General features: G+C 38.7%; 1 protein-coding gene across 1 annotated transcript; it reads left to right on the top strand.

The window, feature by feature from the left end:
* Positions 1-646: 646 nt before the first annotated feature.
* Positions 647-26,263, top strand: pdcd4a (programmed cell death 4a). Its single transcript, XM_047366188.1, has 11 exons — positions 647-1,081; positions 9,832-10,131; positions 10,277-10,374; positions 13,408-13,521; positions 13,710-13,931; positions 14,526-14,623; positions 14,751-14,865; positions 16,808-16,915; positions 22,107-22,217; positions 22,299-22,438; positions 25,208-26,263. The coding sequence occupies exons 1-11, from the start codon at positions 1,036-1,038 to the stop codon at positions 25,257-25,259; spliced, it is 1,404 nt and encodes a 467-aa protein (XP_047222144.1). The 5' UTR covers positions 647-1,035; the 3' UTR covers positions 25,260-26,263.
* Positions 26,264-26,555: the final 292 nt, after the last annotated feature.

Raw genomic sequence — 26,555 nt, 5'->3', positions numbered from 1 at the left:
TATATTAGTTAGAAATATGATTTGATTTTATCCTAGTTAAAAAAAAGTGTTGAAAACAGGTTTATTGTGGCCTCTCGAGATACATTTTCCTGGTTTGCGCAGTACTATCCTGTATCATCCATATTTCCGATATTTGGAAATATGGATGATAAAGGAAGAAATATAACAAGCTTCAATGTAAGGAAAACGTCAAAATAAGAAGTTAACAAATCTGTAGTATCAGTGTTTGCAGCCTTTAAGTTAAAATAGTGTTTTAGCACCATCTACTGGTTAAAACCGGGTTAACAAAAATCATTTCTATTTTTATTCTTTAAAAGTTCGATTATAAGCAAAAGTTGTATCTGCATGAAAACTACAATTTAATGAATATTGTGCGCAAACTAGGCTTAGACTTAGTTTACAACAATAAAATTATTATTTATTTAGCTGCGATTTAACTAGGAAGCCTAACATGTCAACACTGAAAGACGAGATGCATTGCGAGTAACTGCACCAATATGGTCCTAGTCAATATTCAACACTATATTTTAAACCGTATTTTGCGATGTCGTCGTTTTTGCTCTGTGATTGGTGGGACCGGACCAGCACCCACCCCCTCCACTGACCACTCCCCATCCGCGTATTTTTCCACGTGACTCTGCTGAACGCTCCTGCAAAGTTAAAAACAGACTTTGTTTATCTTGAAGGCCGTTTGCTGAAACCCAACCCGACCAGCAAGCTTCCCCGTCGACACTTTATTTTCACCGTCTTTCCCGCTGACACATCGCTCCTTCGCTCTGTAGCATTTCTAAACTCACTGTCATCATTTGATTCCCCTTTTGGAGCTCTTAATCAGGAACGGTGCACCACGAGTGAAAAGAGGAAAATACGCTTTAGGCATCTCCGTTTTTCCTAACGGATCTCAATCTGTTTGGACAACTCTTCAATACACTAGTGCAGGCTTGCAGAATTATTCGAGGGGGACCTCCTGCCACTGATTGCAGCCCAGCACCGTGACTGTGAGGAGGGTTTTTAACCGAGCACTTGAAGAGCGCCATGGCGACCCAAGTGGATGTTTGGTCCTCCGCACCGCAAGCCGACGGTGAGTACTTGAGCTCAGCCTCGCGCTTTGTGGCGGATTATGCGTGAGTTAAAAACAGAATAATCACAGGGTGGTGGGGTTTAAGACGGGGCCTTTAGACGTGCTTTTCTCGATGCATTGTGTCCGTGAATGGGATGGGCTGCAGCGCTAGCAATGCTCCACCATGTGCCCTTGTTGAAAACACAGACTAACGCACCGTGGACGTGTGCACTCGTTGCCCTTTGGAGCAGTTGCACGCATTTTAATGCACTCAAGCCGATGCTATTTCGCGTGAACGGGTTTATTTTATTCGTGGGAAGCGTGTTGTTTGACTCGTCTTACATTTAACCCCTTCACGTTTTTTTGATTGGACGAGGCCACTTCCGCTTTGAACTCGGAAATTTCACACTCAGATTTTCTTTGCGTTTCCATTTTAACGTGTAATTGCGATTCCACGCATAAAAACGCTCAGAACCAGTTCCGGTCTGTCCGATGTAGGCGCCCTTGGGAACCATTCTCCGGTCCCCGGCGGACTCCTTTTGCATTCATTAACGTACCGGAGATTTTTATTGTTTTCATGCATAACAGATTTTTTTTTTTCTTAACTGAATCAAAATCGCACCGAAAATATAATTAATTTGAAATGCAAAATAAATTAAGCGACCTCATTATCTTCATAAATGCTTGCACGGCAATAATACGATTTTGATTTATTTCTCCCTTGTCAATAATAGAGCTACACACACACACACACACACGCTGGCTCCTTATTCTTTATGCCAAGAAATGACGTCAACACGTATATCCCATAACAAGAGGCACTAGAAGGTTTACATATTCTGTGCTGCTGTGTATTTAATTGTTGCATAATGAAACGTATATTGGTAGCGCTGTCATGTGGGATGCTGTAGCACATATACAGCGCCATGCAAAAGTATACTTCTTCCAAGATAATGCACGCTTTTCAAAATATTTTACCAAAGAAAATCTGAAAAGTGTGGCATGCATTTGTATTCAGCTTACCTTCACTCTGATAACCCTACATAAAGTCAGTGCTTTCAGAGATGGGGCAAAGGCCGGGCAAGGAGAGCAATTTTCAGAGAAGCAATCCATGGTATCTCTGGAGGAGTTGCACCTCAGGTGAAAGAATCTATTGACATGAAAGCTATTGGTCATGTGTGAAAAAAGAAGAGGAGCAATGGAAAAAATGGTTTTATCTCAAGTGAAATCATCAAAATTTGTTTGGCAATAATAATGCTATATGCCATATGATGTCATGCCGTTTCAGCCTTGCTGGTCTGATACTGCATGCTCCAACCCATAATATATGCTGCAGTAGAAGGAGAAGCTGAATTAAAAATATTCAGTGTTTAATTGGTTTCTGTGTAGGTTTTGCCTTTATGTGATATATAAGCACTGTGGTAGTGCATGCAGTTTTGGACAAAATGCAAAACCAGTGATATACACAGAACTGACATTACTTATCCAAACAAAATCTGGCTGCAGAGCAATGCTATTGATCATTTTTTTTCCTCCTACTAATGTTGCTGGGAATGATGTGCAATAACAGACTGCAGTGCGTGGGCCAGGCACGGTATGGCTAACTGGTAAAAATAAGGCTCTTTAGCAGTCTTTCAGTATGGCAATCATTCTTGACAGTAGTGATGGGTGTGGCAGCAAACGCTGCAGGTTCTTTTTTTAAATAATTTTCCTGCTCCGACTCCTTAAAGGAACGCATTAACCATTTTTTTCATTGACTTCTCTATTACTCTGGATCATGCAGAGAAGTCTCTGTGTCTTGTCTGTACAAAGAAAACAGTGACGTCATCTCCTGTAGATCCTGATGCTATACGTTTGTCTGGAAAAACTCTTATTCCTTCATCACCAGATGAATTTTAATCTTCGATGTGTTTCAGCAATCATATCTTTTTCTCTTGGAGTCCCTAATTGGCTGTGTGTTGGTCTGCATCTTCTGCTACTAATGTTGGAAGCTTACTAACTTTTCAGCTGGATGCGTCTGTGAGTTTTTAAAGCAGACAGATCAATTGTGTGCCCTATAGGGGCAGATTAAAGGGCAGTGTAAACCCCCATCTGTGGGAACATTTATGCAACTCCTTGGATAAAAGCGTCTGCATCATGGAAGAAACAGCTGTAAATGTCAAATCCGATCTCTTTGTGACCCACTGAGTTCATTCTCTGAGCATCTTGGTTGTAACCCCCCCTCTTTGTTAACACTTGAACCACTCCTGCATTAATGACGTGTTTGTTCACACTCTCTGCTTCAATTAATTCCGACAGGTATAAACATGACAAACCCATCCATCCACTGTCATGTCTCACGGTATGCTTGGGATAGTTGCTGGCTGATTTCAACTTGCAGTCCAGTTTATCTGTTTTCTCTAATGTTTTTAATTCCTGGTTCTGGGGCTCTCGTACCCAAGAAGCTGATTTAGTAAATTTCCTGAAATGAAGTTGCATGTCTTGAAGTTAAAAGTGAACGTAGTTCTTGGCTGGTAGCTTGTGTGGTCTTTGCCCCGGTTTTCCACTGTTTGCACACAAGTTTTGGCTGTTTTTAGCAAACCTGTATTTAGGAAAAATATCTGTCCGGGCTTCCTTTCATTAAACAAAGTGACATTTAAACTCCAAAGTACATCCACACCCTTCCACCCATGTCATACAGATAATGCAGAGAAGCTGCTATTCCTTCCTCCTTTCTCTCGGTATGGAGTTTTGTTTTTTTGCTTTTTTTGCTTTCAGCCTCTTGAATGTAGATCATGTAAAGTTTATTTGTACAACTTAAACTGATGATATTATAACCCAGTGTCCAACTAGCTATTACAAATAATGAAATCTATAAAATTAATCAGTTAAAATTTCCCCCCTAACATTTTTATTGAAGGTCTTTTTTCACATATCAGTGCATGCAGTACAGCCCTCTGTCTTTTTTATTTATTTATTTCTGTTTTAATTGTCCAAAGCAGATAAAAGAAAATGAGGAAAAGCTTGTCACGCCTATGAACAGTACATGCAACAGTCAGAGATTTAGTTGTTTTTTTTTTTTAATAAATATAAAGGCGTTGTCCCACTGTGCGTGTGTGAGAGAGACAGAGAAGTCGCTGTAAAACAGACATTTACTCATCCAGGAAAAAGACAAAAATCATCAGTTGACAGTTTAAACACTTTTCAGTATCCTATATTAGCGGTTAGCATGGCTAACTGTAAACACCAACCTTGTGTGTATTGACTATTAATACCTGCTCTTGGCTTGCATCTCCAATCATACGTATACGCCTTTTTCTGACCATACCAAAGTGTCTTCTTAGGGACTAAAGGTGATGGAGGTTTCTCGGTCAGGGTACGCGTTCTGTGGAATGATCTCCTGGATGAGATCAGATAAGTACAATTACCTCAAACTGTTTAATTCTCTTTTAAAGCTATATCTTGAACTGTTTACTCTGGAGTTTAATTTTCTTGACCCAGCAATGGTATCAGTCATCTTCTATGGTGTAGTTTGTTGAAGCCGCAGCTTATCCACTGCTGAGAGGAAAGCGGATGGATAAGACAGGCCAGCTTTGTTCTAGGATGCTCCCTTGATGCAGTGCAGATGGTGGGAGATAGAAGGACTCTAGCAAAAACATCACTGTTGGACAATGTCTCCCATCCATTGCATGAAACTGTTGTAGAACTAGAGAGCTCCTTCAGTGACAGACTGCTGCACCTTAGGTCCACAAAGGAGCGTTATCGCAGGTCCTTCCTCTCAGCAGCTGTTAGTTTATAACTATCACTACTCTCAACAAACATAGGTGTATACTGTTATTTGCAGTTTTTCCATTTCTTATAAATAGTCTGCAGTTGTTTTCTATGCATAAATGCGCATGTTCCACTTTTTAAAATTATCCTACTTAGTTGCGCATTTCTTTAAATCTGAGTATGCTACCTTTTACAAATGACATTTTTTTTAAATATATATATGTTTTTCACGGGTGGAAAGCAAAATGGAAGATCTGCAGTAAATAGCTCGAGCCTGGGAATTGTACCCAGGACCACCGCGTCGAGGAATTTATCTTCTGCACATGGTGCACCTGCTCTACATACTGAGCCAACAAGCATCCCAGTATTTATTTTTTTGCTGTACATTCTCTTATTCTTACTTTCTGTTTTTAGATTTTTACCTTTTGTGTGTATCTGCATGCTCTGATTTGCCTGTCACTTTGCTCCTGGCACACCTGAATTTCCATGTTTAGGGTCAGTTAACTATGTTTCCATTCTATTCTATTGAGATTAAAATAGGAACTTTATTGTGAAATCATCTTCAGATATGTGTTTAAAGTTATGTGGTAAAATAACATTTTCTTGGAATAATGAAGTTTATTAAGCTTATGTATGCTATTTCTACCACAACCTTTGGTTCTAGGCTTGCTTGTACTCATGTTTATAAAATATTTTAAATATGTATGTATGGGTATGGTAAAGTATTTTTTTTTGGCAGAGGACCTATAAACAGTCCATACGTGTATTTAGAGCTTTAAAAACCGTCCCTATGCAAGTCATGTAAAACCTCTGCCCCACTGACTCCCTTCTCCATTCATAAACACAACTAATCCATTTTCGCCTAAATCCGAACACTGCAGGAGATTTACAGGCTGTGGAGTCTTCCCACTAGACGTTGCAGATGGATATACTTTCTCTGTCCTGCACCTTGGTGCGGAGTGTAAATTGGTTTATTGCGAGGGGGGTTTTGAAGATCATTATGCTAGTGTTTGAGTACTCTTGCAGGCGTGCAGCGTGACTCGCTGCTGCAGCTTTAGCCAACTGTTAGCGACACGTAGAGCTAACATTTTGTTGTGCAACTCTCTGCAGCTATGGTCAAACTCTGTTACAGAGCAACATTGTACTCACTGTGCTTAGGGTGTGTTGTTCTGCTTGTTTCGCAAGTCCCGTTTTGGCAAACACATTTGAGTTTTCCTGCAACCTCCTATTTTTTGGGCCGCTCCATTCCAGTTGGCTGCAGAAGTGGTTTGGCACATAGCTATTGGTTAGTTCCTAATTTACGACCTTGCTGGGACCTGTGGCCTACATTAGGGAAGGAGGAGGAGGTGCACAAGGAAGAGATGACACATGGTCAGCTGTTTACAGATTTTTGAAGGCCCTGGGTGTGGCTCTGTGCTGGTATTGGAGCAGGTAAAGTTAGGGAGGTGCCCTTTTCAGATATGCACATTGCTGACTCAACTGAAATCTGCAATGTTTCTCTTCTGTTGAGCATTTGTAATAATAAGTTATTTTAATGAAAGTATTTTATTTCAAGGATGATAGTAGGAAGTTGCACTTTTTTACTTATGGAGCAAAAAATGGTTTTCTTTTTAGAATAAAAAACACTTTATTGGGAGCCTGTTGCAGTAGCTTTAGTCACATATATAGTGCTTTGCAAAGGTATTCCCACCCCTTAAATGTTTTTATATGTCATCACATTACCACTACAAACTTCAGTGTATTTTACTGGGATTTTACACAATAGATCAATACAAAGTAGTTCATAATTTTGAAGTGAAAGAGGAAACGAAACCATGGTTTTGAAATGTTTTATCAAATAAAAATCTTTGTAGAATCACTTTTTGCTGTGATTACAGCAGCAGGTCTTAATGTGTCTCTAACATCTTTTCAAATATCTAGTGACAGATTTCTCTGAAAAATTGCTCCATCTCTGTCGCATTGGATAGAGAGCATCTGTAAACATCACTTGTCAAGTCTTGTAACAAATTATCATTTGAATTTACAGTGCCTTGCAAAAGTATTCACCCCCTTGTCTTTTTACCTATTTTGTTATATTCCAACCTGTAATTTAAATGTTTTTCTTTTATCTTATTTAGGGTGATTGATCTATGCAAAATAGTCCAAGTTGGTGAAGTGAAAGGAGGAAAAGAGAACCAAATAATGACATGTGCATATTTATCCACACCATTTACTTTGAAGCCCCTAAAAATCCTTGTGCAACCAATTGCATTTAAAAGTCATATAACTGGTGAAATGAAGTCCACTTGTGTCCAATGAGTTCTCCAAACAAGTCAAGGACAAAGCTGTTGAAGTACAAGTCAGAGTGGGATTAGAAAAAATATCCAAATCTCTGATGTTCCTTCGGAGCACCAACAAGTCTATCATCTTCAAATAGAAAGCATTTATACCACAACAAACCTGCCCAGAGTGAGCTGCCCATTAAAACTCACAAACTGGGGAAGTAGGGCATTAATCAGAGAGGCAGCAAAGAGACTAAAGGTAACTCTGCTGGAGTTGTTGAGTTCCATTGCAGAGACTGAAGTATCTGTCCATAGGGTCACAATATGCCATCATAGTTGTAAAAATAAGAAGGCACGTTTCGAGTTTTTCCAAAAGCCATGTGGACAGCTTCTCTAATATATGGAGGAAGATGCTCTAAAATTGAACTTTCCGGCCATCGATAAAAATGCTATGTTTGGCGCACACCCGACACATCCCATCACATTAAAACATTCTCTACCGTGATTTAGATGCTGCCCTACCTAAGGAATTTGGCCACTGTATAATATCCTTTTAATTATGTCTGGTCAGGCTGCACAGTTTGTTGAAAAGGTATTGTTGCATTGTTTTGATGCACCCAGCACAGCATGAAAATTGCAAAACATGCAATTTCAAGAAATGTTTTAGATAATGGTGTCTAATGCAGTGAATTTTCAGGCTTTAATGAAGGAAAAAATATAGTCCAAATAAAAAAGTTTTTTTTTTTAAAGATTCACCAAATAATATTGCATGTTGCTTTCCTAAAGCTGGCAAGCTCTCGTGCATAACAGGTCAAAGAGAGAACCGTTCAGGGGACTGAGCATCTTTTAAAATGTTCACTTCACCTCTGTGTGCTTTTATGCAGAGTCTGTAATCTGCCATTTGACGGATTTAGGTTTTAATTACACCCCCTCAGACAGTCCCGTTCCTGCTTTGCCTCGTTGCTGCATTTCATGTCATGTGATCAAACTTACATCCACCCATGCCATATGTAGTCAGGTCCACTGTTTAAAAAATGTCTGGTGTCAGCATTTCTCCAGCATGTGCTCGCTTCACTCCCTCCCACTCCTGCAGTTGTGCTCCCCTCTGTGCTTTAACCTGATAACTATTATAGGATTTCACCCACAGAGTAGTTTAACTTCACCCAACATATGTCTGTAGATATCATAATGTAGGGATTAGTTTTCTCAACTACTTGTTGTTGTGTTGTAGGATTTGCTAAATTCTTAATATTAATGTTCTGAATAACTGGTGGGGGGAAGGAGTGTTCAGGAAACAATTTTTATTCTGCTTGAAGTGTAAATTTAACAAATCTATCTTGAGAGAAGGCTGATTTAGTGAGCAACGTTCTAAATGTGATCATCGCTTCAACATGCAAGCATACTTAAAATCAAATGGCAGTAAGAACAGTTCCTATTAGAAAAAAAGCCTATGTTGGCATGTTATGCATAACAAAACTAAAATAGCCCCCCTGCTTTTAGCAAAAGTGAAAAGAATTGTGTGATCCTATTATAAATGTAGGTTTTATAGGTAAAGAAAAGGCAAGTCAATTTTGCATGCACAGCTCTAAATGAAGGTCAAGGGTAGTGGTGGCTGAAAGAATGCAGGGCTTGGGAAGCCTAGATTAGATAAACAAATGGTGGGGGACAGTGAAAGCAATACAAATAAATATTTATATTGTCCAAAAATGTTTTGGAGATATATAGCCAAAAATATCAAACAAACTATTTGCTAATACAAACAGGGTTGAAATGTCAAAAAACCTGGAAAATGTGGTTCATGGAAAAAAATAATAGTTTCAATTGTTGTATAGTCACTAGTCAAAATAATTTTTTGCTCTAACTATAAGGTAATTGGGTTTTCCTTGCTTAGATCTTGCTTTTTTAAGAGTAGAGCATATATCTGATATGCAAACTGGGATTTGTTTTGTACCTTGGCTCTGAAGTTGTGATTCTTATGACTCTTGTGAATCCTTAAACTAAGCCCTTCTTCCCTTATGTTAACATTTATTCAGTTATGGTCTAGTAACATCAATCAAAATGAAGCAAATCATTTATATCCATGAAAGCAAAGTCTGATCAGGTATTAAATGCATCCTTAAATCTAAGATTTGTACTCACACAGTGAACTGAAATGTGAAGTTACTTCTTAACTTTAGGCCAGCAGTGGAAATGCTAACAGGTCACACCTACAACACTCTTCAGTGTGTAAGTTGTTACTGACTGAAGAACACACCAAAGTTAACTGTTTTCAGTATTGGTCAGGTATTTAAAATTAACTCAGGAGACAGACTGTTTGTGTATTTCCTTCTGATTGACTTTCTTAAGGAAATACACATGCAGACTGTGGTTTATGGTTAGTTAAGCTAACCACACACTAATCAGCAGTATAATATGAAGCCTGTTTAACATGTCAACATGTCCAAGTAGTTTTTTTTTTTTTGGTTTAAAGTAATAAAACCCCGTTTAAAAGGGATTGCTCTCACACACCTGCAGGATGACATCAACGCTGCTGCTAATATAAACAGTTAAAGGCCGTTCACAGCCCAAATACTAGAAAACAATATTTTTAGTGCTGTTCGTTCTAGTTATGAAAAATAATTCTGAAGAGGCTAAAATCAGTTTCTGCAAGTTAAAGCTTTAGGAAAACCATAGACTGGAAATCTGCCACAAAATTCCAATGTAGTCTTCGCATCTCTACTACTTCATCTATTTTTTTATATTCCTGGTTTCTGACCACAGGTGTGGTTACTTTGGATCACCAGCCCAAGGCCAGCTGTCCCTACAGTGATGATGATGATGGACTGGATGAGGTGGAGGTCAATGGCAACTGGACACCCCAAGAGAAAGCACTCCACGAGGCCCGCCTCAAAGCCAAAGCCAAGCGTCGCCTGCGTAGGTCCTCGTCCCGCAACTCAACAAGTGATTCCGTCTCAGAGTCGGGCGAGACGCCAGGAGGTGACCCGCACGCCGCGAAGGGCAAAGTTCACAACAATGACCGCAAGTCGAGGACAGGCAAAGGCAGAGGCCTACCTAAGAAAGGTATATGTGACTTAGGATCTGTTTACTATTATGCAATGTGACCTTGTTAAACTGGAAAATTATGACTTCTTTCCATTAACAGATTCATGTGTAAGAGCTTCCTTAAGTTGCTTTTTTTTTTGTTTTCCCATCCTGTTGTGTTCAGGTGGGGCAGGTGGGAAAGGAGTTTGGGGAGCTCCAGGCATGGTTTACGAAGCTGAAGAGCCGGATGTACGGGACCCCAACTATGATGAAGCTGCTCAGGTGAGTGGGTTTCTATGGGGATGTCTCTAAGGGATCCTCTTTAAGGTCATTTGTATATTCAGACATGGATCATTTCCTTTATTACATTTTCAGAATAACGTATGTTTTATTTTATTAGAGGTTTTCTTAATTTTATATCAAATCTTTGGACTCTGTTTGTGCTGATTAGCTCTGTTGTTAACAAGAGAAGCCTGATCAGAACGTAAAATGGATATAAAGAACACACAAACATTCCCTTTGTGGCTTCCCTGCCTTCTTTGTTTAAAGTCAGCAGAGTTCCTTATTTCTTTTCCTTTGTCAAAATTACCGGCATCTTTTGTTTACCTTATGTTTATCTTCATGTCACAAAAAGCGTTGGCCTTTGAGAATTGGATGCATTTGAACTTAGCTTTAATTCACATAAATACATATAAATATGGGCTATTTTTCTTTCTCCTAAATCCATGTGTAAAACCTCCTTTACAAATGCCTGAACTGTATCAAATAGTCTATTTCCTTCTTGGTACTGTTTTTCAAATAGAAATTAAGCAGAGGAGCAAACTCTCGTACCTTTTATTGATGGTGTAAAATAACAAAAAGGCTAACATCTCTTCAACAAATAAAAGTACATCAATCTCAGCGTTTCCCTGTGTGAACAGCAGCAGTAGTAATTTGCAGGGTGCTACCTCCTTCTGCAGCTCCACAAAGAATTATGTTTTTGTCTTGTATTTCTTTTGTGTAAATAAAACAAAATCTTCGTTGAGAGACCCTGTTGCAGTCATATTTTCTATGTGTGACTATTCTTGTTGAGGAGAGACATAACGCTGCCAAAGCTAATTAACAACACGCCTACTCGCTCGATTGTTTAATCCAGATGGTCCCGTCCCATCACAATCAACGCTGTTTTCAATCTTTAACCCCGTTTTTCATGTGAATGCGGAATGTGATGCTTAAGGCTTGGCGTGTATGTTTCTCCCCGCTTCGATCACACGACAGCGTTTCCAGGTGGGAACTGAACTTCTGTCTGTTTAACATTGAAAAAAAAAAAAAAGTCTGATAACGGTTTTTGGGAAAGGCTAAGAGAAACTGGTGTGATTTGGCCTCGACTGGTGCACATAGTCAGTGCAAATATGTTGAGTGTTGAAAGGGAGCAGGGACAGAGCGGTACAGAAAATTTAAATGGGTCCATAAGCAGTCGGTTTGGCCTTTGAGTCAGACAGCTGAGTAAATCAAGGATTTCTGAATGGTACAGGGTTATCATGTTCTTGGGAAAATGTCAAAGTGAGGGGAAAAACTACATAGCGCTGACGTGGAAACCATGACCGTCTTACAATAAGAGAAAAAAATAATTATAGAGACTTGTAAAAGACTTGAACCTTGAACCTTTGTGCATTTTGTCACGTTATAACCCCAACATTTCATTGTATTAAATGACCAAAGGTAAACCTCCTGCTCTTGTTCAATGCTGTTGTGTGTTTAACCCTTCCACAGCTGGTCAGTCCTCTGTTGTTTTTAATCAGAGCTGCAGCCTTCCTGAATCCATATGTAATGACAGATAAGCTCAGCTCACAAACTGTCAAACGTTTTAGACTCTGACCCCTTTTAAGACCAGGCAAGAAAAAGCCATCTTTGAACCCTGTCTGAGTGAAACCATCCATGCTACCAGAAGAAAGTGTAGGAAAAAACACTTTTCTGCTATTATTTTCAAGCAATTGTTGTAAACCTCATGTTTTGAGTTGGTCCGCCTTAATTCACAAACTTTTTCATCGATAAAGTATCTCTGAAAGCTCAGGTCTCCATTCTGTTCACGACCTTTCTACCCTTGTCCTCTGCTCTGCTGTCTTTGACAAGTTTAAGCCAGTTTCTTTGCTTTCTTTGCTCACCTGAAGCCCTCGGGTTCTCCAGATAATGCGCCCCCTCCTCGATTTTTTTTTTTGGTATTCTTGTGCTTTTAGATTTAACAGCTGCCTTTGTTACAGTGGCTCGAACATTTTTAATTTCTTGTTTAGAGCAGTGGATGGATGTCATTGCAGTGGTTCAGATCTTATTTGGCATAACAAACATTCTGTCAAACTGCGATTTCTTTTTTTTTTTTTTCTGCTGCTTCTCTTGAATGTGGGGTCCCACAGAGTTCAGTTTTAACCCCCCTTCTTTTCTCTCTGTATCGGCTCTATTTTTAGGAAACATGGAGTGTCTTTCCCATGCTATGCGGAGGACTCTCAGATTTATCTCCCTCTTAAAAACACAAAGGACTTCTCAGTAGACTTACTGTTGAAATGTCTTGATAAAATAAAGGCATGAATGGCTATAAACTTTTTACATTTAACAAGGCAAAATCCAAAGTGATGGTTTTTGGCGGCACATTTAAGACCTCCATTTTAAACCGATCATCTCTAATCTAGGAGTTAAAATGGATGGAGATCTTAAACATGAAAGCCAGATCAGTGCTGTTGCAATATCTAGATTTTTTGGATTGAGGCAGGTAGCCAAAATAAAGCCCATTCTTTTAAGGCAGAATTTGAAGCAGTAATCCATGCCTTAATTATATCTAAGTTGGATTACTGTAATGTGGCGTATGTTTGTGGTGCGTCCATTAGGGGTCTTTTAACTGGCACAAGAAAGTCTGAGCACATTACCCCCATTTTAACTTCACTTCACTAGCTACCTGTACATTTCAGGATCATCTTTTATTTGCTTTTAAATCTCCTAAATTTTAGAATCCTAAAACATGTTTATTTGTTTGACTTCAGATTCAGAGAAGAGAAGGACACTGGTTCAAATGGCTCAAAAACAGCTGAAACAGGAGTAACAGATCTACAATATTAGGCGTGCCAGAAGCCTATCTTATAGATCTCAATTTTTCAGAAAAAAATGAAAATTATTGCACATAGTGACTGATGCATCAAGCAGAACAAAGGTTTGAGGGCTAATGACAGAGTTCAATGAGTCTTTTGCAGTGGACTATAATTGCAAAACCACTTGGACCATATTTGTGTACATTTTGGTGGCCTTTGTGACTCGTTGGAACTGATTGTGTGTAGTTCTTTTCCGCAGGGTGACACTGTTTATGAAACAGTTGTACCGGAGGTAGAAGAGAAGGAACTAGAAAAAATGGTAAACCCAATCGTACTGGAGTACTTTGAACATGGAGACACAAAAGAGGTTGAGGTAAATTTCTTGTGTTTATGCATGTTTACACTGAATATGCATAAATGAGCGAGTGTAGCAATTATAAATGTTAAACAACATTAACAATAGTAATGGATAGACTGCTTATTTAGTCTTTAATAGTTTATTTTTGTATATAAATATATGTGACAGAGCCCGACTCCTGTTCAATCTCGTGGTGCTTCCAGGTGTTGCTGAAGGAACTCAACCTGGGGCAACATAAGTACGAGTTTACCTCTGTGGCTGTGTCCCTGTCCCTGGAAGGGAAGGCCAGTCACAGGGAGCTGACCTCCCGCCTGCTGTCCGATCTGTCGGGGAAGATGCTCACACAGGGTGACATGGCCCACGCCTTTGATAAGATGGTGAAAGAGCTGCCGGACCTCATTCTGGACACACCAGAGGCCCCTCAGGTAGAGCTAATATGCTGAAGTAGGAAAGGTAGCAGCTCTGGATCTGTTCTTGGTGCTGTTTACTTTGAAGGGAGGAGAAGCAAAGCAGGGCTTAAGACACTTAAAAGATTAAAGATGAATGCGGCTTCTTTGTGTTTTTTTTTTCCACTCCCTGTTATAGATTGATTCTGCCTAGTCTGTCGAGTTCCTCGGTGGATAATGTTTGTACTGTATAACTTTGTTCAGTACCAGTTTGGTGGAGGTTTTAAACATGATCAGCTAAAACTGTTTAAAAAGGCACTAATCGATCAGCAATTTCTAACAGGCCTCATATGTAAGCGCACACACACATGCCATTTCAAGGGCAAGTGGATTTACAGTTTATCTCATCACTGGAAGTAGTTTCCACGGTTCGAACACATAATTTACCTGCTGTAGGTACTGGATTCAAATGCTTCATGTTGTGAACAAGAGAAATTTGGAAATTAGTTTTTTCTTCATTTATTGTTTTGTAAAGAAGTTATTTTTTTCTCATCAAGGGCTGGATAAGTATTTGTAAAAGCAAATGGAAACATATTTGTATTTCCAGAATTTTTTCCCTCTTGTTTCTTTCAGATGTTAGGCCAGTTTATAGCCCGAGGCATAGCCGACCACGTCCTTCCCATGAACTTCCTGGATACTTACAAAGGGAAAGTGGACTGCGAGCACGCTAGGTAAGCCAGCAAAAGCTGTGTAGACCGTATTATGAATTTTCCAGACATATTAAGACTATTTTGGTATTTAAAAAAAAAAAAACAGCATTACTGACCTGTCTGTGAATTTTATTTTATTTTTTTCCAGAGTGGCTTTAGACCGCGCTGCAGTCCTTCTGTCAATGAAGAAGGGCATGATTGGTCTAGATAATGTGTGGGGTGTTGGTGGAGGTTTGAGACCCGTTAAACATCTCGTTAAAAAGGTGAGCTCAGACCAAGCATTGAGAGAGTTGCACTTTTAATTAATATGCAATTTACTGTTCAATGAGATTCCACTTTTTATTAAGTACGGTAGTTTTAAACGCTTGAGCTCAAAGTGTTTGTATTGACCATCTCAGGAGCTTTTGTTGTTGTTATGTAACATCAACAGAAGGCAGCAATGCATGCTGGGTAGAGATCCACAGGCCAGTGCTCTGCTGGACTGCTGTGTCAGCAGAGCATTCTGTCCTCTCAGAAGTGTGCCCTGTAAACACGAGGACAGGAGAGGCCAACGCACACCTTCTGTTTGTGTGCCGCAGCTTTGTTTTGATTACAGTTACAACTCCATCATCAGGGGTTTTAGGGTTTATTAAGGTGGATGTTTCAAGTGATGGCTTGTGTCTTTGTTGCACAACATTTATAAGAACTACGTGCAGAAGTGGGAAAAAAAAATTGTCATGTTGCCCTCTCTCAAAGTATTGTGCATCCTTCAGACCTTTAGACTGTCCTGTCAAGGTTAGATGTTTTTGCTGTGGTGAGTGTAGGCGCAAACAACTCTCACACTCAGGAGTTTTAGAACAGTCTGTTTGTGATGACCTTTCCAGCTCCGTTGCAGTTTATTGTAGCCTTTTGATTATATTTAATTTATTTTCACTGTACAGGTGACACTCTTCTCTTGTGTAGACTCATACAAGGACAGATTTCCATCTCAATGTTATATCTCAGATGGTCCAAAGCATCTCACAGAGATCACACTTATCTCACATCTTAAACGGTGACCATTTCTGGCATATTTTAAGAGATTTAAGAGAAGCTGTTCTTGTCAATGTAGGGAGAATAATCCACATTTGCTTACAGTGTTGTTCAGCGGTGACATACATGCATTGTTATCAGATCAATTTGGGCCTTTTATTGATGCATTTCCATCATTCTTTCTCCCTTGGCAAAATGATGATACAACCAAGTTCTTCAATGTTTTTTTTTAAAAAACAAGAATTGGTTCCACAGGTGTAAATTTATTGTGGGTTGTTCTTTAAGTCACACAGGGTCAAAATTATACATACAGACTAAAATATATGCATAAAGCCCACTTTTATTTGCTTGAATGTTCTTGAGCAAGTTGCACTAAAATGTTAGTTGAACGTTTTACCACTTTTCTTATCAGAAATGGTACAGGTTATTAAACATGGTTAGTATCTGAATATGGAGCTGACCTTTTAAGCATAGTCTACAAATTTTACATTTGGTGGATTTTTGGGGCAATTCCAGAAGCTTATTGTTATCCTGCTTGTCCATTCCCTTTGGGGATCAATTCTGTCCAAGTTTCTACCATCTGGCTCAAACTGTTACCTCTGATGAAAGGACATTGGTGAGCATGTGGAAAGCTCAACCACTGTCATGAACTGAAAGATGCAGGAACGCCAATGTCTCAGCCCACAGGGAAGCAGGTTTACTATCAGCATGGACTCAGAGGATGCTCCACTAACAAAAAAACCTGCTGCTATAAAAATCAACATGCTGAAGTTTAAGTGAAATTTGCAGCGTCATGCTGAGGGTCTGTTTAGCTACCGCTGGTACTCATGCATCACATCAAGGGGATGAAAAAATGTAAGACTATGTCCAAATTTCTCAACTTCAGCTCATATCAACAACAGCTGGGTCTTCCAACAGGACAGAGGTCACAAAAACATAACTGGTTTTGGAAAAGATTAAGAAGCTAACATTAAGGTTCTGATGAAAGGATGGTCTCGACCTGGATGGCTCCTGTGCAGCTTGCCCAGGAACATTTAACCAGGTATTAGTGGTTGTATATGTATGTATCTGAGCTATATCTGTATTTGATGTGTTAGACTCCATTACTGGTTCCTTCTTGCAAAATGTGGTGGTTCAAGCCTCTAGCTAGATGTCATCAGCTTTGACTGTGGTCCTCATTTGTTTTTGCTGCAGATGAACCTTCTCCTCAAAGAGTACCTGATATCTGGAGACGTGTCTGAGGCGGAGCACTGTCTGCGGGACTTGGAAGTCCCTCACTTCCACCATGAACTTGTCTATGAGGTATTCAGTCAGCCTTACCACTGTTTCTGCACATGTTCATTCTTCACACTTTTATTATTACACGATTCAAGCCGAGATCTGCGAGTCAAACCTTTGAGTTTTTTTTGTTGTTTTTTTCTACCTCGTTTTGTGTCTTTTCAAGTAAACCAAAGAAAGCTGTAAACATAAATCTCTGCTTTTAGTATGATTCCTGTTTTGTGCCAAGGACATTTTGTGATTGGCAGTTACTTTCTCTCATTTTCAGTAAATGTGATCTTGGAGCTGAATCCAAATTAATTCAGAATGCGTAAATGTAAATTAAGCGTGAATTTTCTCTCTCTCATAGACACTGACCTCCAGTTAACACATTCATTCCTGGATTGGGCAGCTTCTTTTTTTTTTTCTAACTAAAGCTGGCAACAGACATTCAGCAGAATTGTTTTTGTTAGAAAACACGAGTAAAAACACACAGATTTCTTTAAGCTGATAACCACTAAACTTACACGGTGTGCAATCTGTCTACCAAGGTTTGAACAGGCATTAAGTAGCAAATTCGCAAATGCAGTCGCCTTCATTTTTGTCACCCCAGCGAAGGTTTTGTGTTTTTTAAAGTTTTAAAACAAATTTTCTATTGCAGTAGAATAATCTCACAATCAAAATGCAGAAGGCTTCTGCATTTTGGAGAATGTTTTTCTTTTACCTCCTCACTGTTTATAGTGGCAAGATAAATTGCCCCAAACAGGTCTGGATTTAGGTCTGAGTTGGGACTGAGTTGGGACTGAGTTGGCATTTCTGTGTTGACAAAACTATAAGCTTTAGGTCATTATTTTGCTGAAAGAACCTGTAATGATCGATTTTCAATTTTCTGAGAGAGATCAAAAGATTTTTTATTAAGAAAACCTCCTAGTATTTTAAGGAGTTGTTGATCCCAGCCTAGAAATATGCTCACATCATCACAAAACCTCCACTGTGCCTCACAGTAGGCATGAGGTGATTTTATATGCCAGGTCCACCCAGATTGTTTGGTGCTGAAAAGCTAAATTTTTGTCTCATCTGACCAGCTAATATCCCGCTATCATTTAGCAAACTGCACAAATTTGGTGTTTGTAATGGTGTGTTAGAAAAGGCTTTTCTTTGGCGTCTCTCCTGAACAACCGTTTGGCGTGTAGAAATAATCTAATGTATGTTTTATGGACCCTTGGAGACTGAAAGATTACTGCAGTTCCCCAGCCATTAGTTCTGCAGATTTCGCATATTCCCATAATACCCACTGCGTGTTTGCAGAATAAACTTGGGTCCTCATCCATCCTAATATGTCACAATTCCAGCTGTTCAAAATGTTCATTTATTGTTCGAGGTAACTGTTTTTTCTTGTTTCCCGACCTATAAGGTTAAAGACATATCTACCTTACTTAAATGGCATGTTCTCCTGCATTTCCCATTTTTAAGCTTGGCTGATAGAATCAGGCCTCTGTACGATATTTATATAAGGAAACAGGATGTTATGAATTACTAATTGATAGTTCTTAGGCACACTATTCTGAATATAAAAAGTATAAATTAAAAATACATTGGTTTCACTATTTTATAGGAATTCATAGATGTACCAATCAGTTTGGCACTGGTCATTTCTTTTTTTTTTTTTTTATACTTTAATGTGGGATATTTCTCCGCATGCAATAAAAGTTGGTCTAAAAAATTGGTTTTAAATAACTGTGTGATATTATGCTGCTGCAATAAAATATTAATTTATTCCAGGCCTTTTTTGCACATACCTACCAGACATGCCGATAGAAATGTAGGACCATGTATGAAATGACTCATCTGTTGTGATGAATCGGCATAGCATCAAATCTGTGCAGATCCTATTTAAAGAGGAAGATGCAGATCTGTAAACTATTTTTGTTAAAATTGATTAGTGCAGAGAACAGTTGCATAGTTCGGACATACAGGTCCTTCTCAAAATATTAGCATATTGTGATAAAGTTCATTATTTTCCATAATGTCATGATGAAAATTTAACATTCATATATTTTAGATTCATTGCACACTAACTGAAATATTTCAGGTCCTTTATTTTTTTAATACGGATGATTTTGGCATACAGCTCATGAAAACCCAAAATTCCTATCTCACAAAATTAGCATATTTCATCCGACCAATAAAAGAAAAGTGTTTTTAATACAAAAAACGTCAACCTTCAAATAATCATGTACAGTTATGCACTCAATACTTGGTCGGGAATCCTTTTGCAGAAATGACTGCTTCAATGCGGCGTGGCATGGAGGCAATCAGCCTGTGGCACTGCTGAGGTCTTATGGAGGCCCAGGATGTTACGATAGCGGCCTTTAGCTCATCCAGAGTGTTGGGTCTTGAGTCTCTCAACGTTCTCTTCACAATATCCCACAGATTCTCTATGGGGTTCAGGTCAGGAGAGTTGGCAGGCCAATTGAGCACAGTGATACCATGGTCAGTAAACCATTTACCAGTGGTTTTGACACTGAGCAGGTGCCAGGTCGTGCTGAAAAATGAAATCTTCATCTCCATGAAGCTTTTCAGCAGATGGAAGCATGAAGTGCTCCAAAATCTCCTGATAGCTAGCTGCATTGACCCTGCCCTTGATAAAACACAGTGGACCAACACCAGCAGCTGACACGGCACCCCAGACCATCACTGACTGTGGGTACTTGACACTGGACTTCTGGCATTTTGGCATTTCCTTCTCCCCAGTCTTCCTCCAGAATCTCCTTGATTTCCGAATGACATGCAGAATTTGCTTTCATCTGAAAAAAGTACTTTGGACCACTGAGCAACAGTCCAGTGCTGCTTCTCTGTAGCCCAGGTCAGGCGCTTCTGCCGCTGTTTCTGGTTCAAAAGTGGCTTGACCTGGGGAATGCGGCACCTGTAGCCCATTTCCTGCACACGCCTGTGCACGGTGGCTCTGGATGTTTCTACTCCAGACTCAGTCCACTGCTTCCGCAGGTCCCCCAAGGTCTGGAATCGGCCCTTCTCCACAATCTTCCTCAGGGTCCGGTCACTTCTTCTCGTTGTGCAGCGTTTTCTGCCACACTTTTTCCTTCCCACAGACTTCCCACTGAGGTGCCTTGATACAGCACTCTGGGAACAGCCTATTCGTTCAGAAATTTCTTTCTGTGTCTTACCCTCTTGCTTGAGGGTGTCAATAGTGGCCTTCTGGACAGCAGTCAGGTCGGCAGTCTTACTCATGATTGGGGTTTTGAGTGATGAACCAGGCTGGGAGTTTTAAAGGCCTCAGGAATCTTTTGCAGGTGTTTAGAGTTAACTCGTTGATTCAGATGATTAGGTTCATAGCTCGTTTAGAGACCCTTTTAATGATATGCTAATTTTGTGAGATAGGAATTTTGGGTTTTCATGAGCTGTATGCCAAAATCATCCGTATTAAGACAATAAAAGACCTGAAATATTTCAGTTAGTGTGCAATGAATCTAAAATATATGAATGTTAAATTTTCATCATGACATTATGGAAAATAATGAACTTTATCACAATATGCTAATATTTTGAGAAGGACCTGTATTTCATTCAAGCCATGTGAAGGAAAAGCTGTTTGGGCCTCCTATTGTGTATTAAACAAAATGCTTAATATAAGTTTTATCAGATTGGAATTAAATGTGATCAGAATTATACCAGAAAAAAATCCTGGTATAAAATAAAATCCTGCATTTCTAGTTTGTAAAGAGCGTCATGCCCTAATGCATTCATTCCAACTCAAGTTTACATTTAACAAAACATTTACCTTTGTTTTACATAACAGATGAAATAAATATACCTGGCAAACATTTATTCAAGTAATAAATGAGATTTAAAATATAGAGGAACTAAATTATTAGTCTCAGTCTGGTTGATCATTAGCCCACATAGTCTGGTTTATTCCTCTTTTATTCAGTCACATCCCTCTCTCTTTGTATGTTTCCACTGTAAGCCAGTCATAAACTCTGGAATAAAGTAACAAAGATGGTAACATCAGGAAAATATTCATGCACATTTTATGGTCAGGGCTCTGACTTAAATAAACTACAATAGAGTCGATTATCTTTCTTTATTGAACTTTTTTTTTTTTTTTACAAAGAATTTAGCAAAAGTGCTTTACAAAAAATATATGTCTAAGGATAAAACATCTGAACCCAGCTAAATTTTTCAAAGATAAATTTGAAATCTTCCAAAAGCTTGTTGACAAATGTTCGATGATCTGATGAAACCAGGGTCCAACATTTTGGCCATTATTTCGACTTCAGCTAGAAAGCTAACAATAAAGATTAATCTTTCACCACAACAGCCCAAAGCGTAATCCAAAAAATCCAAACCAACCAAAAGAAAGGCTTCACCAGAAGAATTGTTTTTTTTTTGTTTTTTTTTATAGCCTAGACCTGAACCTGATTTTAAAAATATGCGGGCTGATCCAAAAAGGGCTGTGCATAGAAGATGTCCTTATGACCTGAAAGATCCGAAGCATTTTCTTTTCTTTGGAAGAACAGTGAGCAAACACTTGCTAAATCGAGTTGTGCCATTCTGAGATAGGCTCCTACCTATAAAGACTAAGTGTTGTAGTAAAAATCTAAAAGTGTTTCAACAGCATTACTTCAAAGGTGTGCACACTTATGCAAACACATTATTGCAGTTTATTTTCAACCTTTTCCCCATAGGACACTTTTGCTTGTTTTATTATTAGGTTACACAGGCTATAGGTCATACTAAAGGTAAAAAATGTTCTTGAATAATTTCTGTCAGGTTAAATCACAAAAACCAGGCAATTTTCACAGGGCTGTGGACACATTTATATTTACATTTTATAGTTTCAGTTTTACAGCAAATGTTAATGTTGAGTCACTGGGTCATTAGAGTTTCGCTTGTGTAAATATTTGTCATAAATGCACTGCTACAATTACAAGATGGAAAATGAGGATATTACTTGGGTTGGTGTATCAAATCATTCTCTGAGCTCTGAATATAATGAGGCTGTTTGATGCAGACATTTTCCTTCATATATAGCCTCCCTGGAGCCTTATCTTTCAATTTCCTGAATTCTGGCCCAACATTAAATTGCTCGGTCATCATGTCCCAGCCAAACTTTTGGTTAAAATTGCATCCAGTAAAGGTGGAGACACTGCCACCATGTGGTGAAAAGCACAACTTGTTCATGTTTCTTCTCTATGTTGTGATTTATTAATGACAGGCTATAGTGATGGTGCTGGAGTCAAATGGGGACACTGCCAGTCACATGATGATGAAACTTCTGCAGTCCTTCTGGAAAACAGGCCTCATCACTGTGGATCAGATGAACAGGGTTAGGCAAACTCGATGTCACTAGATGTTCAGACTGTATTTTTTACAAACAGCTGTTCATGATCTTTACATTTACATTCAGGGCTTCCAGCGTGTGTATGACGAGCTGCATGAAATCTGCCTGGATGTGCCCCTTGCCCACCCCATCATGGAGGCCTTTGTGGACCTCTGCTACCAGGAGTCTGTCATTACCAAACAGCTGCGGGACGCTTGTCCTTTCAGGTTAGTTCTTTATTGATCATCTTTGCACGTTTTACAACTTTTAATTATAGTTATTCCAGAAGACCAATTCATGATGGTGGAAAAAAACAACAACAAATAAAGCTGCTGTCTGGCTCTAGATATTATTAGCATTCTGTTCAATTTAATAGTCAAGAAGTACAATCAGATGCAGTTTGGCTTAAATAAATTTTCTATTGAATTTATGCACTGCATCATGGGAACTCTTTTGACGATGAAAAACAATCATTGTCAAAAACAATTGGTCAGATCAACTCAAAGTTGTTTGTCTTGCCTAGTAATATATTAGAAAAGCATGAAATCCAGTTTGCATAAATTTGTAATTCTCTGACTAATAACTATTATTATTACCATTTGAAACATGATTGGTTCAAATTTGGGCTGAAAATGTGCATATGCTTTATAAATTTAGCTTTGTATTGGTATGAAACAAAGTGCCTGAGAGACTAAGATTTGTCCTACAAAAAAGTTGTCCTACAAAAAAAAAAAAAAAAATTTGCATGTGCGGTTTTTGTTTTGTGAACAACTTATTACAAGTACAAAGCAGAAATCTTCATAAACCTCAGGTGGCTTCTGCATGTGCCTCTTGAGCAACAAGTGCAAAAATTTGATACAATATTTGCACTTGAAACTGATTGGATGGACATTCAGACTGGCCAATCGAAAAAGAGATTATGTTGTAGTTAATGCCCCAGCAAATTGGGGTTCCTATATCTCAGTGCCATCCATTGAGCCACTTTCCTTGATTTTTATTTTTTTGTATTTTTATAAAGAATTAGTTGAGTAACAAATAAAACATAATCATCCAATAACACAATGGTCAGAATTTTTAGTTGCAGGTAAATGTAGCAAATTGGATTTTCAAAATGATGAGCTGGTTTTATGGTTAATTATTTGAGATCAAAATGTAAAAATAAAAATCTAAATAATGTACAGATGTCAGTATCACAAAATCTTAAAATCAGTTTGGAATACAAGTGTATGCTGCCTGCAAAAGTATTAATACCCCTAAACCTTCCAAGGCAGAACTGTCTATTTAAACTCACAGGTTGGGTAAGTAGGGCATTACTCAGAAAAGCAATAAAATGTCTTTGGACTTGCAGAGAGCCAAAGCTCAGGTGGGTGAAACGGTCAACAGGACAGCTATTAGTCATGCACTCCACATATCTGGCCTTTACCATAAAGTGGCAGGAAGGAAGACACGTTTTCACTTTGCCACAGTCTATGGAAGGCACACAGCATAAGGAGGTGCACTGGTCAGATGAGAACAAAACAGATCTGTGGGGGAAAAATAACACTGCACATCACTCTGAGCTCATCATCCTTATGTTGAAACATGGTAGAGGCTTTTTATTTTCTTCGGCATTGATAGTGAATCTGGTCAGAGTTGATGGAAGAATGGATGGAGCTACATGTACGTCAGTCCTGGAGGAAAACTAGTTGGAGCCAGCAAACGACTTGAGACTTAAAAAAACTGATGTTCCCAGTACGGCTGCGTGATATTAGGAAAACATGCAATATACGATAATGTTGGTGACTTTCACATTGACAATATGACTTACGATAAATGAGCAAATATTTAACTAAACAGTTATGTTGTATTTCTGTCTTGGGTTTTATTCAGCTGCTAGAAAAAGATCTTTCTTTATTTCCACCTCTACAAAATTATTTTATTGAAAAAGTTGCAACCGGCAAATGACGTTTTGGCACAATAACAACTTGGTTGTAATTTCCTAACAAAAAATGTTGAAGCAAAATTTTCTCCTACTTTAAAACTTCTCTTATATTCCATGTCAAAATTGTATAAAATTAGCAAATACTATTGCAGTCCAAACAGTTCTTCAGAATATTGATATCGCATGTAGTGTTATTGCAATAATGATAAATTTGCAGCCCTAGTTCACAGATGCTTTTCGTTCAGTCTGTCTGAGCTTGAAATATATCTGAAAGAACAACGTTCTAAACCTTGAGTCTCTAGGTGCACGTTGGCAGAGACATACCTCTAAAGATTTCTAGCTGTAATTGCAGTAAAAGGTTGTTCTGCAAGGTCTTGAGTCCCAGGTTCCTGAATAAAAATGCACGCCACACTTTAAAGATTCTTATTTGTATACAGTTTTGAGATTCATCTCATCTTTCCACCTCAGAATTATGTGGGGCTTTGTGTTGGTCTGTCACGTAAAATCCTAATAAAATGCTGCGAAATGTATGGCTGTGATGGGAAATGTGAATATGTTTGCATGATACTGAACAGTATGTGGTTAGTTTTTTGAGAGTAAGTCCTACTTAGTTTCCTTCAGTGTTGTTGGAATTGCAAAGGCAACTTATATGAAACATTTTCCATTTAATTCCTATTCTGAATGTAATCTTTATATAAATCTAGAAAAAACGGAGTTAAGTAGCTAGTAGAGTGGGCTTGACAGGTAAACCCATAGTTGAGTCTGTATTTCCTGAGAACATTGATTGCAATAGAACAATCTCTGTTCTGACCGGTCAGTTTGAGTGGGTGCTGTTCAATGACTTTTAAGTGTCAAGATTTTGTCAAAATTTCCATTTGTAACTCAAGAGATAAATGTAGAAAGCAGCTACGTCTTACATGTAGATTTCCGCTTCAGATGTTCACAAACGGCACAAAAACGAGTCACAGTTGCACAAATCTTTATTATGGCACTTTATTATGCAAGCCAGATTAACAAGCACAAAATGTCCAAATTTGTCCATGCAACACATTTTTAACTCAACTTTCTCCACCAGAGGGCGCAAGCGCTTTGTAAGCGAAGGAGACGGTGGACTGATCAAGAACTAATCGCCAGGTGGAAAAGCAGGAAGAGGAGAAGGGTTGTCTACTGCCTCCTGCACCCAGTTTCTGCCTCCATGTGATTCCCACCCTGGAACGTTCCTCTCCTGTTAATGTCAATTTACAAACCAGCATTCACGTCAAACAGAGGAGCTGCCTGGTCACTCGGCTCCCTTCATGTCTTTAATTACAGTTTTTGGAAGAATATTCTGTATCTCTGGGGTTGTTGCGACCCTCCTGGCTTGTTCTTTGTACCTGTTAGGAAAAATTCAAGCTAGAGCGGTGGGAAAACTGGTGGATAGGCCTTAATTGTGGTGGGGGTAAATAGTGATTTTTTGTAAATTTTTTTTTTGCCACGTGTTTTTCATGCAGGCATTAATAATGAGGGGACAGAGCATACTGTATAGTCGGCGAGCTCAGCGGCAAAGATCTAAATCTGCTTATCCTCTGCTACAGACTCTGAAATAATTTCAAAGAAATTGTTCTCTGTACATTCTTATTTTTGTTTTTCTCTCAGTTCTTTAAAAACGGAGCCTTTTTTGTTTCCATCTTGGTCACATAGACCACGTGTTTACTTTGAAAAGCATCTGTCGCATTAAGATGTGTTGGGTCACTGTTTAGTTGAAATCTGCATTACAGCAAAATATACATTAATCACCATCTCTGAAAAGCAAAACGAGCAGTTTGGGGTTAATTTGTGTAAAAGATGGTTATGTGAAAACGAAGCAATCATTATTTAGAGGAATAAAGATCTTTGCTTGAAGTTACATAATGTAAACAGTTATCTTGGTCAGCGGATGAATCTGAAGATGCAGATTCAAAGACTAGGAAAATGTTCTCAAACTAAGCTGGAATTGGTTTAATACCTGATTGAACGTATTCCAGCCTCTTCATACCTTGTGATACAGTTTGTCAGACTTTTCTACCCCCTGTCAAACATTTTACATGTTGACCAAAGTTCTAAATATTTGAGTTGAAATCTTTCATTCAATAAAAAATTACAATAAAATGGGGTTTCTTCTTCTGGTCTTTGTATGACTGTAAGGCTGAGCCTTGTTCAGGACAGTTTTAATTTCTACAAACCATATATGCAGATGGAAAGTTTCAGATGGCTAAATTATGACATAGCAGAGAAGGTTAGGTTAGAAAACTATTTCCCAAGTTTCAAACATTTTACAAAGCTTTGTTTTAATTATAATCTGAAAATGGAAAGGGAATGTCCCATACCTAAGTAAGCATGGTCTTCCAGGTAAACTGAAAGGCTGGCCAAGAAGAGCATTAATAAAAGAAGCAGCCAAGTGGTCC

This window comes from Girardinichthys multiradiatus, chromosome 5 (assembly GCF_021462225.1).
Source record: "Girardinichthys multiradiatus isolate DD_20200921_A chromosome 5, DD_fGirMul_XY1, whole genome shotgun sequence".
NCBI lineage: Eukaryota > Metazoa > Chordata > Actinopteri > Cyprinodontiformes > Goodeidae > Girardinichthys > Girardinichthys multiradiatus.
Note: the sequence above shows the minus strand (reverse complement) of the source record. Positions and strands in the feature narration are given on the sequence as shown.

Coding starts and splice junctions, on each gene's coding strand:
- pdcd4a (XM_047366188.1), top strand. CDS start 1,036: ATGGCGACCCAAGTGGATGTTTGGTCCTCCGCACCGCAAGCCGACG. Junction 14,866..16,807: donor TTAAACATCTCGTTAAAAAG/GTGAGCTCAGAC, acceptor TTTTTGCTGCAG/ATGAACCTTCTCCTCAAAGA. Junction 22,439..25,207: donor CGGGACGCTTGTCCTTTCAG/GTTAGTTCTTTA, acceptor TTTCTCCACCAG/AGGGCGCAAGCGCTTTGTAA.